Source organism: Ascaphus truei, chromosome 6 (assembly GCF_040206685.1).
Source record: "Ascaphus truei isolate aAscTru1 chromosome 6, aAscTru1.hap1, whole genome shotgun sequence".
Taxonomy (NCBI): domain Eukaryota; kingdom Metazoa; phylum Chordata; class Amphibia; order Anura; family Ascaphidae; genus Ascaphus; species Ascaphus truei.
The window spans coordinates 109,612,541-109,626,675 of NC_134488.1; the positions used below are offsets into that span (position 1 = coordinate 109,612,541).

Genomic DNA, 14,135 nt, shown 5'->3' on the forward strand with positions numbered 1-14,135 from the left:
TCTGTGTGATTTTTCCTGCATTGGACTGACTTCTCACAAAAAAACTGCATTCGGCAAATTGCAGTAAAGCTAAGATCGTGCTTTACGGCACCACCTCCCTTTGCGGCCGGTCGCAAACCCCGCGGGACACGTGACCTACTGCCAAAGTGAGCTGAGACACAGTGGCAGCTGGAAAACAGACCCGAGAAGGAGCAGCTATAACGGCAGCGATCGGGGAAGGAGACTGACCAAGACACAGCACCGCAGTGGAGGTTTCCAACTACAATCGAGACAGTGTGTCCTGGATGCTGTGAGAGAGAGTTCCCAAAGTCTGGAGGCGGCAGTGCGGCGTTGGTAAACTCATGTATTGCACATGAAATGCTTTATACCCACTAACCTGATGTACGCAGATATTATACCCTAAAATTATATTCACCCATTTTTACAAACTTCACTATGTGCGTTTGCGCTTTTGTCTTTTTTGTGGATCTCTCTTTACCTTCACTTCCCGGCTGGATGCACGCATCAGAGGACTGATTTCCCCTAAACTGTGAGTACAACTACTATTATACTTCATTTATATGGATGAAGATTGATCTTCACAAGCGCTAGGGTGATCTGCCTGTAATCAATAGGAGTTGTTGAATCATAGCTGTTCTCAAAAGACAGCTGTTGGTTCTGTACGTTCCAGACGCAGGCATTTCTTATATACCCCATTAACGAGCTCTTCAAGCAAGTTTTCCCCCTTACTTACTGGTGTTACAAAAATCTGTCCTCCAACTCAAAGACACTAAGAAAACATGTTGCCATAATATTAATCCGTAACTCTGATGCACTGATTTCGGGGACTAATGTCATGATATGGCTGCCAATCTTAAGCACAACTTTAAGCCTCCTACAATTCCCATGACGACTTGGGAAGGTTAAAATGGCGGAGAGAGGGAGACAGATGGACAGGAGTTTAAACTGAATGTCCTCACCTTCTTCCTCTGGTTTTTGCAATGCTGCTAATCTGTGAGGCTCTAGGATATGCCCAGTGGTGACAGTGATGGCCTGAAGTAGTAACAAGGGGCATCCTGTCCACATCATGCCAAGACCTGCCAAAGGAGGGGGAAGCAGAGGGGTATTTAATAGAACACAATACAGATACATATGATGCTGACCGACAAGTGAAAGCTCTTTTCAGACAGATTTGAAGGAGCTCTTCATCTTTCTTGGGTTTCAAATAATTTTTCATCATAAAAAGAGCAGAAAATCTACTTCCCTGTGAAAAATGAATATGGTTTTAATTGTAGGCAGGTCCTCTGTGTTTCTTATTGTATCTGGTAATGTGTTTCTTATTGTATCTGGTAATGATACTAAGGCAATTAAACACATTTTCACCAAAGAGATTAGATAGATTGTAAAATCATTTTGTCGTGGAAACACATTGGCACTCCATAAATACGTTCAGGTACAGAGAGACACATTACTGCCCAATTAAAGCAGCAATCCTGGATGCTCATTTTTTGTTTGTTTTATTTTGGACTCCGGGGCCCCCGCTATTCCCAAGATACTTGGAATTGTAGGTGCTGGTGTCACCTCACCCTCTAAGGTGACCCGACATATCTGCCAAACCACAGGTCAATAGAAACCGCAACAGAGAACTGCGGCGCCATCTTTGAAAATACAGGACGTGTACTGGCACCAAAAACGGTATCTCGGGGGCCCCCCAAAGCTTAAAATAACATGGTTCACTTATGGGGAGCTGCGTGTGTATATGTGTATATAACACACACACACACACACACACACACACACACACACACACACACACACACACACACACACACACACACACACACACACACACACACACACACACACACACACACGTTAAAATCCTTCCTACCTCTTTGAGGCAGTGAGATAGCCTGTTTTTAAGAAGATATATAGTGGTACTTGTGCTGGTAGGTTTAACCATACTATGAAATCTTGAACAATATACCAGCTAAAGTGGGAAAGATACATGAGGCCGGCATGGAATGTAAGGCCTCAGCCCCTAAACATGGAACACATCTTTTTGCTCCAACACATTTGATTCTATCTACAGCTCAGGGGTTCTAAATGCATTGCAAAAAAAAAAAAGTGTTGAAGCGTACATTGATATTGTAAAGAACATTTACAAGAATGCCACATCAACCATAAGGCTACGGCCCCGCAGTCTGCGATGCACGTGCGCCTGCGAGGCTGGAGGTGCGTGCGCAACCGCTGGTTGTGCGCGCAGAACGCCGGTCGCACATGCGCAGAACGGCAAAAATGCCGGTTTGCGCAGCACTGAAAATCGCCGGATCTGCTTTCCGGAGATTTTCACCATACGGCGGGCCTCTGGAACGGAACCCGCCGTATACCTTTTGCCCATCATGTCTACATTGTTTCTGTGTGCATGAGGATACACTGTGCTGACTCTGCCTCACAGTCATACACACTTCTGGAAGCATCTGTTGTGTTATTCCCCATTTAACCCCTTTGGGCCCACGGTATCAAGTTGTATTATCCAATGCAGTTCTCTTTGGAGAATGTTTTCCTTATTTCCACCGCTTTCTGGGAGGAAAATGTGTTCAAGAACCATCCATTGTAATTGTGCCAAATGATGTCTTGCAGAATAAAAGTGTTTCCTCTCTTGTTTTCATTCTCGGGGGTTATAGTTCCGAATACTACCATTGTGTTCAAAAATACGTTGGTTTACAGGTCTTTTGGTTCAGCCCACATAAAGCCCATATGGACATTTAAGTAGGTAAATCAATCACACATTTTGGATCATGTAGAAAAATACGCCAATGGGATTTTAAAGCCCTTTGTGGGGTGTGCAACTACACCCCCTTTCTTAATACTATTGCAATTTCTACAATGCAGACATGGAAATGTACCTTTCTATTTAGGCGATATTATAGATTTTTTTGTTTTAATAGCTCCCTTAATGAATTTTCTATATTTTTACCCCTTCTATATGAAAATAATGGAGGTTCCTGGAAACATCTTCCATAGAGTGTATCTCTATGCATAAGGGGCCAATATTTAAAAATAATAATCTTTACATCTACCAGATTGTTATGAAATGCTGAAATAAAGGGAAGTCTCCTTCCTCCATATGACCTGATTTTGGTTTTAGAAATGTCGCTGATTCTTCCTCACCTGTTCCTCCTGTTTAATAAGTTCATATTTATTACACCCCCTACTACTGTAGCAAATGTCTCAAATCATTTAATCCGCTCTTATCTCATAATGCATCAGCAGAGGTTATACTCCTTACTCTTAGAAGATGGCTTCTAGCGAGACCAGTCTTTAAACCTAGTGGATGAAAACTCTTAACCATTAGCATATTATTCCTACCTGTTGGTTTCTTGTATAGGTCCATAGTTATTCCCCCCATCTTTTTTTGATTAGCATGACATCCAAACAATGAATATTAGTGGAACTAAATTCATACGTAGATTTTATCGTCTCATGTATCTCATTAGCTACCTGCATGGTTTAATTACCTTCTTCACTGGTCCTCTTCCATAGTATGAACAGGTCGTCCGCATATCTATACCAACACAGAATATGGGGACTAATCTCGAGGCTGCTCAAAAACATCTGTTTTTCAATCGCTGCCATGAAAATATTGGCATATTTGTCCCCATCCCCTGAATTTGCAGGTTATCATCCTGAAACCTACAATCGTTCTTCGCCAGAACAAATCTAAGCAACTCAACCAGAAAAAGTACAAATGTCTTGCTATATTGTTCATTGCGGAGTTCTCCCTGTATGCTGCAAATCCCTTCATGGCTCTGTACATCAGTCGTACTGTACGTAAAGTCATCTCCTGTCAGATCTTTAAGTCCCTCACTTTTAGTGAAAAAGTCTGTCATATCTTGCCAATTTTTGGACTCTTGGCCATAAATAATAATCCAGATATTTAGCTAATGATTAGCGTTTCCACATTAAAGTTTTTATAATACTGGGTCGTCAAAATCCAGTATGAAAGTGTCACGTCATAATGAGTGATGAATGATTTGCAAACGCTTTGAGCTCAATGTTATCTTCTGCTTGGCCGCTATATTCTTTGGTTGTTCTCATCTCTGCCCTTGGCCGCGCGGGGAAAGACGCGCACTGAACTCACCAGTAGCGGTTGGGGGAAAAAGTAACGCCTGTAGGGGTGGGTGTTATAGAGTTATGAAATGACCAGGCAGTGTCCTAACTTTATTATTTTCATAATTTAGTAAGGCAACATCTATCAGAAAAGTTGTCTTCAAAGGGCTGGGAAGGAACAAAAATAAACAGAATACTTGAATCACCTACAAGTAGTACAGAGAGCTGCAGGCAGGTTAGCTAACCAGACCCGTTCTAGAAACGCTGCACCTGTTCTCCATTCTCTGCACTGTCTGCTTGCAAAATTGTGGATTTATTTCAAGATTGGCTTGTTGACATTCAAAGCACTACATGACCCGGGTCCCAGCTATCTGAGAGAGCTTCTAGTTTCCCACACTCTAGTTTCACTCACTTCGATCTGCAGGTGAAGGACTCCCAACAGTTCCCAGAATCTCCTTGACTTGCTTTGAGGCCCGAGCTTTTAGCCACACTGCTCCCACTCTCTGGAACAGTCTGCCTTGGACAGTTCGAGAGGCCCCCTCTCTGGGAATCTGGGTTTACCCAGGCATTTAATTAAAGATCAACAACCGGTCTGGCATTTAATAGCTACAGTACTGTCCCCTCCTGTTTTGTATCTTTCCTTCTTTTTAACCTTAAATGTTTTCTTATGTTCCCCTTTTTGTAACTGAAGTGCTTTGAGTCCCATTAGGCGAAAAGCGCTATATAAAAGTAATTATTAATTTGCAGGTGACATTGTTATTTTTGCCACAAGTCCAGAAGACCTTCAGCAACAAATCGGAAAACTCACTGCCAAGTAAGAATGTGGGGGCCCATATGAATCTCAGCAAGACCAAAGTCAAAGTGATCTGCAACAAATGTGTCAAAGATCGAGATATAGGAGAAGTCGAAGACTATGTCTACCTTGGCCGACAAGTAACAATGGATGGAAACCTTTTCAATTAAATCAATGGAAGAATGAAGATGGGATAGAGCGCATCTGGAGGAAACAAGACAATCATCCAACGGAACCTTCCACTGTGCCGAAGAGGAAAGTCTTCCACCTGTATATTCTGCCTGTGCTCACGTATGGATGGAAAACTTGGACCCTTAATGCGAACATAATTAATACATTTCAGACTACTCAAAGAAGTCTAAAGAGATGTATGCTGGGTATTCCCTGAAGACACAGGAAAAATAATTAATGGGTTCGAAACCAAAAACAAAAGTCTGTGACATAAATCCCAAAGGTAATGAAATGAAAATGGCAGTGGGCCGGACATACCGCAAGAAGAAATAACCATCGTTGGACAAAGATAGTACTCAACGGGATTCCAAGGAAAATGAAAAGACCACGCCCAAAAGGAAGATGGGAGGATGAAATCAGAAAAATTGCTAGAGCAACATGGAGAAGAAAGGCTGCAACCGCAATACCTGGAAGATCCTTGGGGAGGCTTCATCCAGCACTGGATCAACAAGGGCTGAAGGGGATGATAGATATACATCTATATACCCGCTGTGGGTAATATGCAGCCCTTTTGAGGGTGCAAGGGCCGCACATTCAGATATATTGTGGTGCCTACCACTGCTCTAAATGTTTCCCATTTTGTTTTAAGTCATCAACTACATTTGTGAGTCCGTAAAAATCTTACGTACAATGCTGCTTACTGCGCACAATACTGCAATTGTGAAGCGCCTTGAGTCCCATTGGGAGAAAAGCGCTATATGAAATAAACGTATTATTACATTTAACCAAAGAAAACTGCGTATGTCATTAATTTGCTTTGGTTTTAGGGCGTACTGCCACTAAGTATATTTGGGCCGTCAACTAGATTGTAAGCTGTGCTGCGCAGTGGTTAATATGCTTGTAACTTTTTTCCCATTCAGCACTCTAAGAAAATGAACTGCTACAAACTTAATTGAATGAATACACACCGGTTACAGTAAGTAATCAGAGATGAAGTGTTGCCCTTGCGCGCTGTAGAAAAGGCGCTTTGTGCTGGGTTGGCAGTGACCGCTGCAAAGCGTATCTTTACACGTTCACTCTTTATTCTGGGAGACAGACAATTTGAAAAAAATCTTAACCGGCACAAAAGGGCAGGTTTCATTCACCCCCTTCGTGTATTTACCCTTAACCCTTTCACTTCCGTTGGCATGAAATGCATTTTGATACTGCTTTAGGTCTTTCAAAAACACAAGAAACAAAATGGTGGCACTGTGCTCAATTATAAAAAACAAACAAAAAACAAGGATCTACATGTATTAAACATTAGGACAAAGTTCTTTGCATTTTAGAAATATTTCAGCAATGCTGTTCGAATAGCAAGAAGGAAGCTTTCTAAAAGAAATCCCATTTTCTTTAAAAAGTGGAATTTAAGCCACTATTACATATTTCAAAGACATATACGACTCCAGATTTCGAGAGAAAGGGTTGATCTCCCTGATCCATCAATTATTACTGAATATGACCCCAGGTAGCAAATGCCCATATAAGTTAAAATGTGAAGCCAAAACCATAGAACTGGAAGAATGGCAAGGGATATGTCAAGCAGCTGCATCCAGCTCCACCTGTACTCATTAAAGAAAATGCACATAAGATGTTGTTCAGGTTGTATTTGACCCCTGTACATATGCATGCTATCAATGGTGCGAACTCTCTGTTATGTTTCCGAGTGTGTTGACGGCATGGATCCTTCTATCATACCTGGTGGCCTTGCCCAGTAATTGTCCCACCATAGTTAATGGTCTTCGCCCTTGCCAACACAGTTCTAACTCCCACTCTAGTTCTAGACCCATAGCTGGCGTCCCCCGCACCTGGAGTACCCAGTATGTCATACGTTAATACTACACATTTTTCTTGCAGTAAGATGCTGTATTGCAGTATGCTGGAACGAGCAAACGGTGCCAGATGTAAACTCCATTAAAAGTGTTTGCCACATAAACGATGGAGAAAATAATGGCTTAACTGAGGGATAATACCCCCAGATATTCTCAAATTTGGGAGCCATGGTTCACTAGTGAGGGCAGGGTAGGCTACGACGTGAATCAGGCCTTGTTGAAGGGGCCCTCGGAGGAGGAGAGGACTATCTAGGAGTGGACCAGAGTGTGAGGATCGGTCTTAGGTCCCGCGACACACCTCACCCTAACAGGATTCTGCGTAGGGGTCGTTCTTCTGCTATCAGGCAAAAGGACTCTACAAGGAGTTAAACTCTGGCCGCAGGATATCATTTCATCCTCCTCACCTGCGGTGCTCACTCTGCCTCCTGACGATCGAGTGGGCGGATGACATCACCACTTGCAGCCTTTCCTCTGATTGGCTTACAGCCCTTTAAATGCTCACCGATCCCTGCTCCAAATCGACTGAGCATAATAGTTCGTCTCACGTATGAAGTGCTACCCACTATCACCCAGCCTGCCTTGTCCTGCTTTGTCTTGTGCAATCCTGCTTAACCTGTCTTGTTTCTTAGTACCCTCGACCTCGGCTTGTTCCTGGACCCCCACCGTCTCTACTCCTAGACCTTGGCTACGCACAACGACCATTCTACCTCTCCAACCCTAGACCACGGCGAGTATCATACTATTCTACTTCTCCTACCCTGACCCGGCCACACGACTACGAATCTGCATACCAGACGCAGTCTCATGGCTGCAGGTTGATGTATTCTGAATCCCCACCTCAGCCTCGCGGTTCTGTCCTGTTTGTGGCGAGCACCCATTACACCGAGTGAGAGAACAGGAGATAATACTTTGTATAATTTTTACTTTTACATATGTGTGGTAGTCAATGTTAAGGATGTTCATATGATAACCACGCAAAGGCTATGACTGAGGTATATCATTTACTGTACTGTTTAATGCCTAACCCTTTTTTCATTTTGTACCCCATAAATAAACAGTTAAAAAAAAGTGTAATTTAAGGATTTTTAAAAGAAAATTACTCTGCCCATCTGCGGAACAGAACATCCGATTCCTGCCTGGGGTGGGTTTTGTGGCGCTGTGGGCGGGACCTCAGCTGTGTGTCAGTATCTCCCAGCACCGTGAGATTAAGCTCATGCTGTATGAGACTTTGACATGGCCCTAATGAGAATGACTCACGCATATTGCGTGACATTTGACAGGGCAGCATAGACCTCGCACTGCTGCTAAACATCAAATTTAAAAAAATCAAAATGTACTTAAGAACCGCTGAAGAAGTTGGGCTACCCTGAAAGAGGTTTATTCTGTGATCCATGTGGGCCATTCAAACTTCAACATAAACCTCCTCCTTTTTGTATTAACCCTTTCATGTTGCATGGCCATTCTACTGCACAAGAATTAAAGTACATCACGTTAAAAATATTTCCCCCCTTTTTTCCTTAGAATTCCACTAACCCAGTGTTTCCCAAAGCGGGAGGCCCCGGAAAATGATTAGTGGGCTCCGTATGAGAGACAAGACATAGACACCACGCGAGTGGCAAAAATACTTAATCTTCCCCCTTTTTTTTTCCATTTATATGCTATCCATTGGATATCTACAACAATAAACCAACTCCTGCACTTCACTAATACCCAATGCCCTCATATCCTACCCAGGACTGATTTCTTGCATGAGTTCACGCAAAACAGGACAGTTTTTGTAAAACTTTTGCTCTGCAATGCATTGCTCGCCCCTCTTGACAGCGAAAGAGTCAATATCCATGATATCTCAGAAACTGTGAGGAAAGTGCATTATCTCTGTACTGTAGGACAATCCATAACAGAGCAGAAAAAGGATGTAATGTGAATGGCTGAAAGACGCAAAGCTGGGACTGAGGGTCAAGCAATCAAGTCTCCTATTTAAGCAAACTCCCCAGTTTCAGAGCAGGACAACTGAACCCAATGGTGTCCTAATGACTTCCACTGACACCAGAGCTGGCACACGTGTGGTCTTACTGTATGTCGACTGGCGGAAGTTATCTCTTTGTAGGAAGCTGTGAACATGATGGGAACAGAAAAGAAAGTCTTTACAGTTCCGGGGGGCCGGTCACGCTCATGTGAAAGTTTAAAGGTGTCACAAAGACCAAATGTAATTTATGGCGCTGATATGTTTAACGTCGTAAATTGTCGTGATGTGTGTGTGAACATTTTATTTGCTTCACCCAACTACAGCCATCAGATGAATGCATGTCCCATCCATGCGATTGAACCAGTGAAGCCAAGGAGCAGGATAAAGGAAGAGATCAACTTAACATACAGTAGGAGTAGTCAAACTCACCCTTAACTTCAGACTGCACTGTTCATGAGTCTTTTCAGGATCTGCACTCACAATAAAATGTTACATTCTTATTTTCTTCTTCTTTTTTTTTTAAACATATTACTGCAACTTGGCCTCCATGTGGAACTGCCTCTTCCAAAGCTCTCATAGCGAGCCGATTAACCCTTTCCTTGCCCCACTTCTCTCAACATGCTGGTTGATAACATTGTAAAAAAAAAAAAAAAGGGTACAGAACGCAGCCAGATAAAATAATCACAGGCCGATCATTTATTGCCACACACGAAAAGGGGGAGCAATAGGCGGAGAAATCTGAGAGCAAAAGGTGATCGGGTCACACCCTGACCAGTGGGGAGAAGCGATCTTTACCTGTGAGATTACATATTATATACCACGGGTGGCCAACTCCAGTCCTCAAGAGCTACCAACAAGTCAGGTTTAGAGGCTATCCCAGCTTCAGCACAGGTGGCTCAATCTTTGACTGAGCCTCTGATTGAGCAATCTGTGCTGAAGCAGGGATATCCTGACCTGTTGCTAGCTCTTGAGGACTGGAGTTGGCTACCCCTGGTATATACTTTGTAGCAAATAATTATAATGACCCAAATTATTGAGGAACCAACCAGGAGAGGGGCAGTTCTGGATTTGGTCATATCAAACAATGTAGAAGTAATAACAAATATTCAAATCCTGGAACATTTGGGTAACAGTGATCATAACATGGTCTCATTTGAAATAAATGATCAAAAAACAGATTACTTGGGTTCAACAAAGACTTTAAACTTTAGAAAGGCAGATTTTAATAAACTGAGGTCTAATCTAGTAGTAATACAATGGGATGATGTTTTTGCATGGAAAAATGTAGAAGATAAATGGGCAGTCTTTAAAACATTGTTAGAAAAACACACTTATCAGTGTATACCCTTGGGTAATAAGTATAAAAGAATTAAGTCAAAACCAATGTGGCTAAATAAACAGGTAGGGGAGGAAATGGACAAGAAGAGGAAGGCGTTTAGATTCTTTAAGTCAGAAGGGACAGAGACATCGTATCAGAATTATAAGGAATGTAACAAAAATTGCAAAAGGGCAATCAAATTAGCAAAAATGGATAATGAAAAAAGGATTGCAATAGAAAGTAAGGTCAACACTAAAAAGTTCTTTAAGTACCTTAATAACAAAAAAATGAGAAAAGAAAATATAGGACCCTTTCAGTGTGAGATGGGTAGGCAGATTATTGGAGATAAGGAAAAAGCAGAGGTATTAAACAAATTCTTTGCCTCTGTGTTTACTAGGGAAGAATCAGGTTCAATAGTAGTGCCACAGGAGGAAGCCACAACCTCCATATTAATGACCAATTGGTTAACTGAGGAAGAAGTTCATAAGCGACTTGAAAAAATTAAAGTAAATAAGGCACCTGGCCCCGATGGCATACATCCAAGAGTTCTCAAGGAGTTAAGCTCAGTAGTAGCAAAACCATTATATTTAATATTCAAGGACTCCATTTCCACAGGCTCGGTACCACAAGATTGGCGTAAAGCAGATGTGGTGCCTATATTTAAAAAGGGAGCTAGATCATACCCAGGGAATTACAGACCTGTAAGCGTGACTTCAATAGTAGGGAAACTACTTGAAGGTTTAATACGGGATAATATTCAGGAATACCTAATGGAAAACAAAATTATTAGTAATAGTCAGCATGGATTTATGAAGGATAGATCTTGCCAAACTAACCTTATTTGTTTCTTTGAGGAGGTAAGTAGGAATTTAGACCAGGGTAATGCAGTTGATGTGGTCTACTTAGATTTTGCAAAGGCTTTTGATACGGTTTCACACAAGAGGTTGGTGTACAAAATAAAGAAAATTGGACTCAGTAATAATATATGCACCTGGATTGAAAACTGGTTAAAGGACAGACAACAGAGGGTTGTCATAAATGGAACTTTTTCAGGTTGGGCTAAAGTCGTGAGTGGAGTACCTCAAGGATCGGTACTGGGACCCCTGCTTTTTAACTTGTTTATTAATGACCTTGAGGTTGGGATCGAGAGCAAAGTCTCCATCTTTGCTGATGATACTAAATTGTGTAAGGTAATAGAATCAGAGCAGGATGAAATTTCTCTTCAGAAGGACTTGGAGAGACTGGAAACGTGGGCAGGTAAATGGCAAATGAGGTTTAATACAGATAAATGTAAGGTTATGCATTTGGGATGCAAGAATAAAAAGGCGACTTACAAATGAAATGGAGATATATTGGGGGAATCCTTGATGGAGAAGGATTTAGGAGTGCTTGTAGACAGCAGGCTTAGCAATAGTGCCCAATGTCATGCAGTAGCTGCAAAGGCAAACAAGATCTTATCTTGCATCAAACGGGCAATGGATGGAAGGGAAGTAGACATAATTATGCCCAGTGGTCGACAAATCACCAAAAAATCTACTCGCCACCTAGTACCAAACGTGTGCTGCTTGGGCCAATAGGAGCTCGCCACGATGTTAAATCCACTCGCCGGGGGCGAGCAAATGTATAGGTTTGTCGAACACTGATTATGCCCCTTTACAAAGCATTAGTAAGACCACACCTTGAATATGGAGTACAATTTTGGGCACCAATCCTAAGAAAAGACATTATCGAACTAGAGAGAGTGCAGAGAAGAGCCACCAAATTGATAAAGGGGATGGACATTCTAACTTATGAGGAGAGGCTAGCTATATTGGATTTATTTACATTAGAAAAGAGGCGTCTAAGAGGGGATATGATAACTATATACAAATATATTCAGGGACAATACAAGGAGCTTTCAAAAGAACTATTAATCCCACGGGCAGTACTAAGGACTCGGGCCATCCCTTAAGGTTGGAGGAAAGGAAATTTCACCAGCAACAAAGGAAAGGGTTCTTTACAGTAAGGGCAGTTAAAATGTGGAATTCATTACCCATGGAGACTGTGATGGCAGATACAATAGATTTGTTCAAAAAAAGGTTGGACATCATTTTAGATGGGAAAGGTATACAGGGATATACCAAATAAGTATACATGGGAAGGATGTTGATCCAGGGATTAATCCGATTGCCAATTCTTGGGAGTCAGGAAGGAATTAATTTTTCCCCTTAATGGGGTTTTTTGTTTGCCTTCCTCTGGATCAATAAGTAAGTATAGATATAGAATAAAGTATCTGTTGTCTGAATTTAGCATAGGTTGAACTTTTTTCAACCTCATCTACTATGTAACTATGTAAATACACACATGGCCATTTCACACCGAAGCGTCAACACAAAGTCTACAGAGCCAATGTGTACTTTGAAGGTCGGTGGGATCCGGGGCTCGATCAGTCAGTGCGGAAAACAAATGTAAGAAAATGCAACAGGTGCATCCAACGCCAAGAGAAGCAGAAAGCGAAAGCACCTGCAGGGGTTTTATCCGCCTTGTTTCTCTTAGGAGCAAGAAAAGAAATCAACACAGACAGTCCAACTACAGCCATCTAAGATTTCAAATGATTACACAATGCTTCATGACATCTCCACAAGCTGAACATATGTCCCAGTTAAGCCACAAATGATATATATATATATTCAATTTTTTTTACGATCAGCTGGTAAATTTAACTCTTCCCTACCAGACAGCAACAAAAGGAGGCGAAATAAATTGGATTTGGAAAAAGGTGGCTATTAATAATAATAATAAAAATCCCTTTCACTGACAGTCTCCTGCAACTGCCTAGTAAAACCTTTACTATTGGAGGTCTGCAGTGCATTCTGCAGCTGCTCCGGCAGTGACGGGGTTAATAAAATGACAAGTTTTTTATTTTTTTACAAGGCGACTTCAAACATTCATGTGCTGTGTTACAATCCCCGGGGATTAAAAACCCCTGGATGTCTTTGTTTGGCTGTATTGTTATTGAAGTGGTTGACTAGTTGTAATGCTCCAGGGGGGGGAATGTGTCACCCGGACTTCTGATCTGAAAGGTTACAGCGCGCTACAGAGGGACATCAACCGCACACGTACAACACACGGGGCTACCAGTTATACACCAGGCAGCCACTTACCGGTGTGAGGTTAGATCACGCCAAGAGTCGCCCTAAAGACAGATCTCCCGCCTGCCTCGTGTCCTCCGTCTGCTTCAGCAAAATAAAGGAGCAGCGCGCTGTGTGATCAGATTACCAACTCTGTCAAGGTAAAGAAGAAAATGAAAAATAATCAATAATTTCCATGCACATGTCGAAATGAGTAGAGGCAGAGGCTGGGCTATTCTAGGACGCACCCTTGATCTTCTAGCCCAGGAGAGAGGGCATTGCGCTGGTTTATGGACACAGCTTTTATCACTTTGATTGCACTTGTTTTACAAGAGAGAAACCCCCCCACCCACCGCCTTTGCAGTGCTGTTTTTTTCCCCAGGCTCGAGAGCTACTGTCCAGCACTGATTCACACTGTTCTTCCCTTTCCTGTGTCCTCTCCACTCCCCCCTCTCGCTCTCCAGCACAGCCCCACTGATAAGGACCCTGGCTGACAGGCTCAGGTAGCTGCAAGGAGAGGGCGGTGTCAGCGTGGTCACGTGGCGAGCTGAGAAACAGGTATAATGCTGAACACAAAGGCCGCGGGGCAGGTGCATGCTAGTATTCTGCATACCGAAGGGACTCTCCCTGTGCCAAAACCATAGAGGGAAATATATTTCCCGTCAGATCAAACAAGTGTAAATGCTTCCTGCATAGCCAGAGCGTTATCACGTATGTGTTAGCAGTGGAGGGTGTCTAAAGTAGGTAGAGGATAGGTATGTGTACTAATTAAAGGCTGCGTCCACGCTAGCTGAGCTTGCTGAGTTTAGTTTCT

The 14,135-nt window shown here is 42.4% G+C and overlaps 1 protein-coding gene across 2 annotated transcripts in view; it reads right to left on the reverse strand.

Moving 5' to 3' along the window:
• Positions 1-13,828, reverse strand: part of PRRG2 (proline rich and Gla domain 2) — a 34,753-nt gene extending 20,925 nt beyond the window's left edge. Inside the window, exons 1-3 of one of the 2 annotated variants that reach the window (XM_075605751.1) lie at positions 13,675-13,828; positions 13,355-13,474; positions 960-1,076 (exon numbers count right to left, since the gene is read on the reverse strand). In XM_075605751.1, coding sequence (XP_075461866.1) covers positions 960-1,068 — 109 coding nt within the window. In that variant the 5' untranslated portion in view covers positions 1,069-1,076; positions 13,355-13,474; positions 13,675-13,828. Of the gene's footprint in view, positions 1-959; positions 1,077-13,354; positions 13,475-13,569 lie in introns of both variants that reach the window. The other variant, XM_075605750.1, reaches the window with a different exon arrangement.
• Positions 13,829-14,135: the final 307 nt, after the last annotated feature.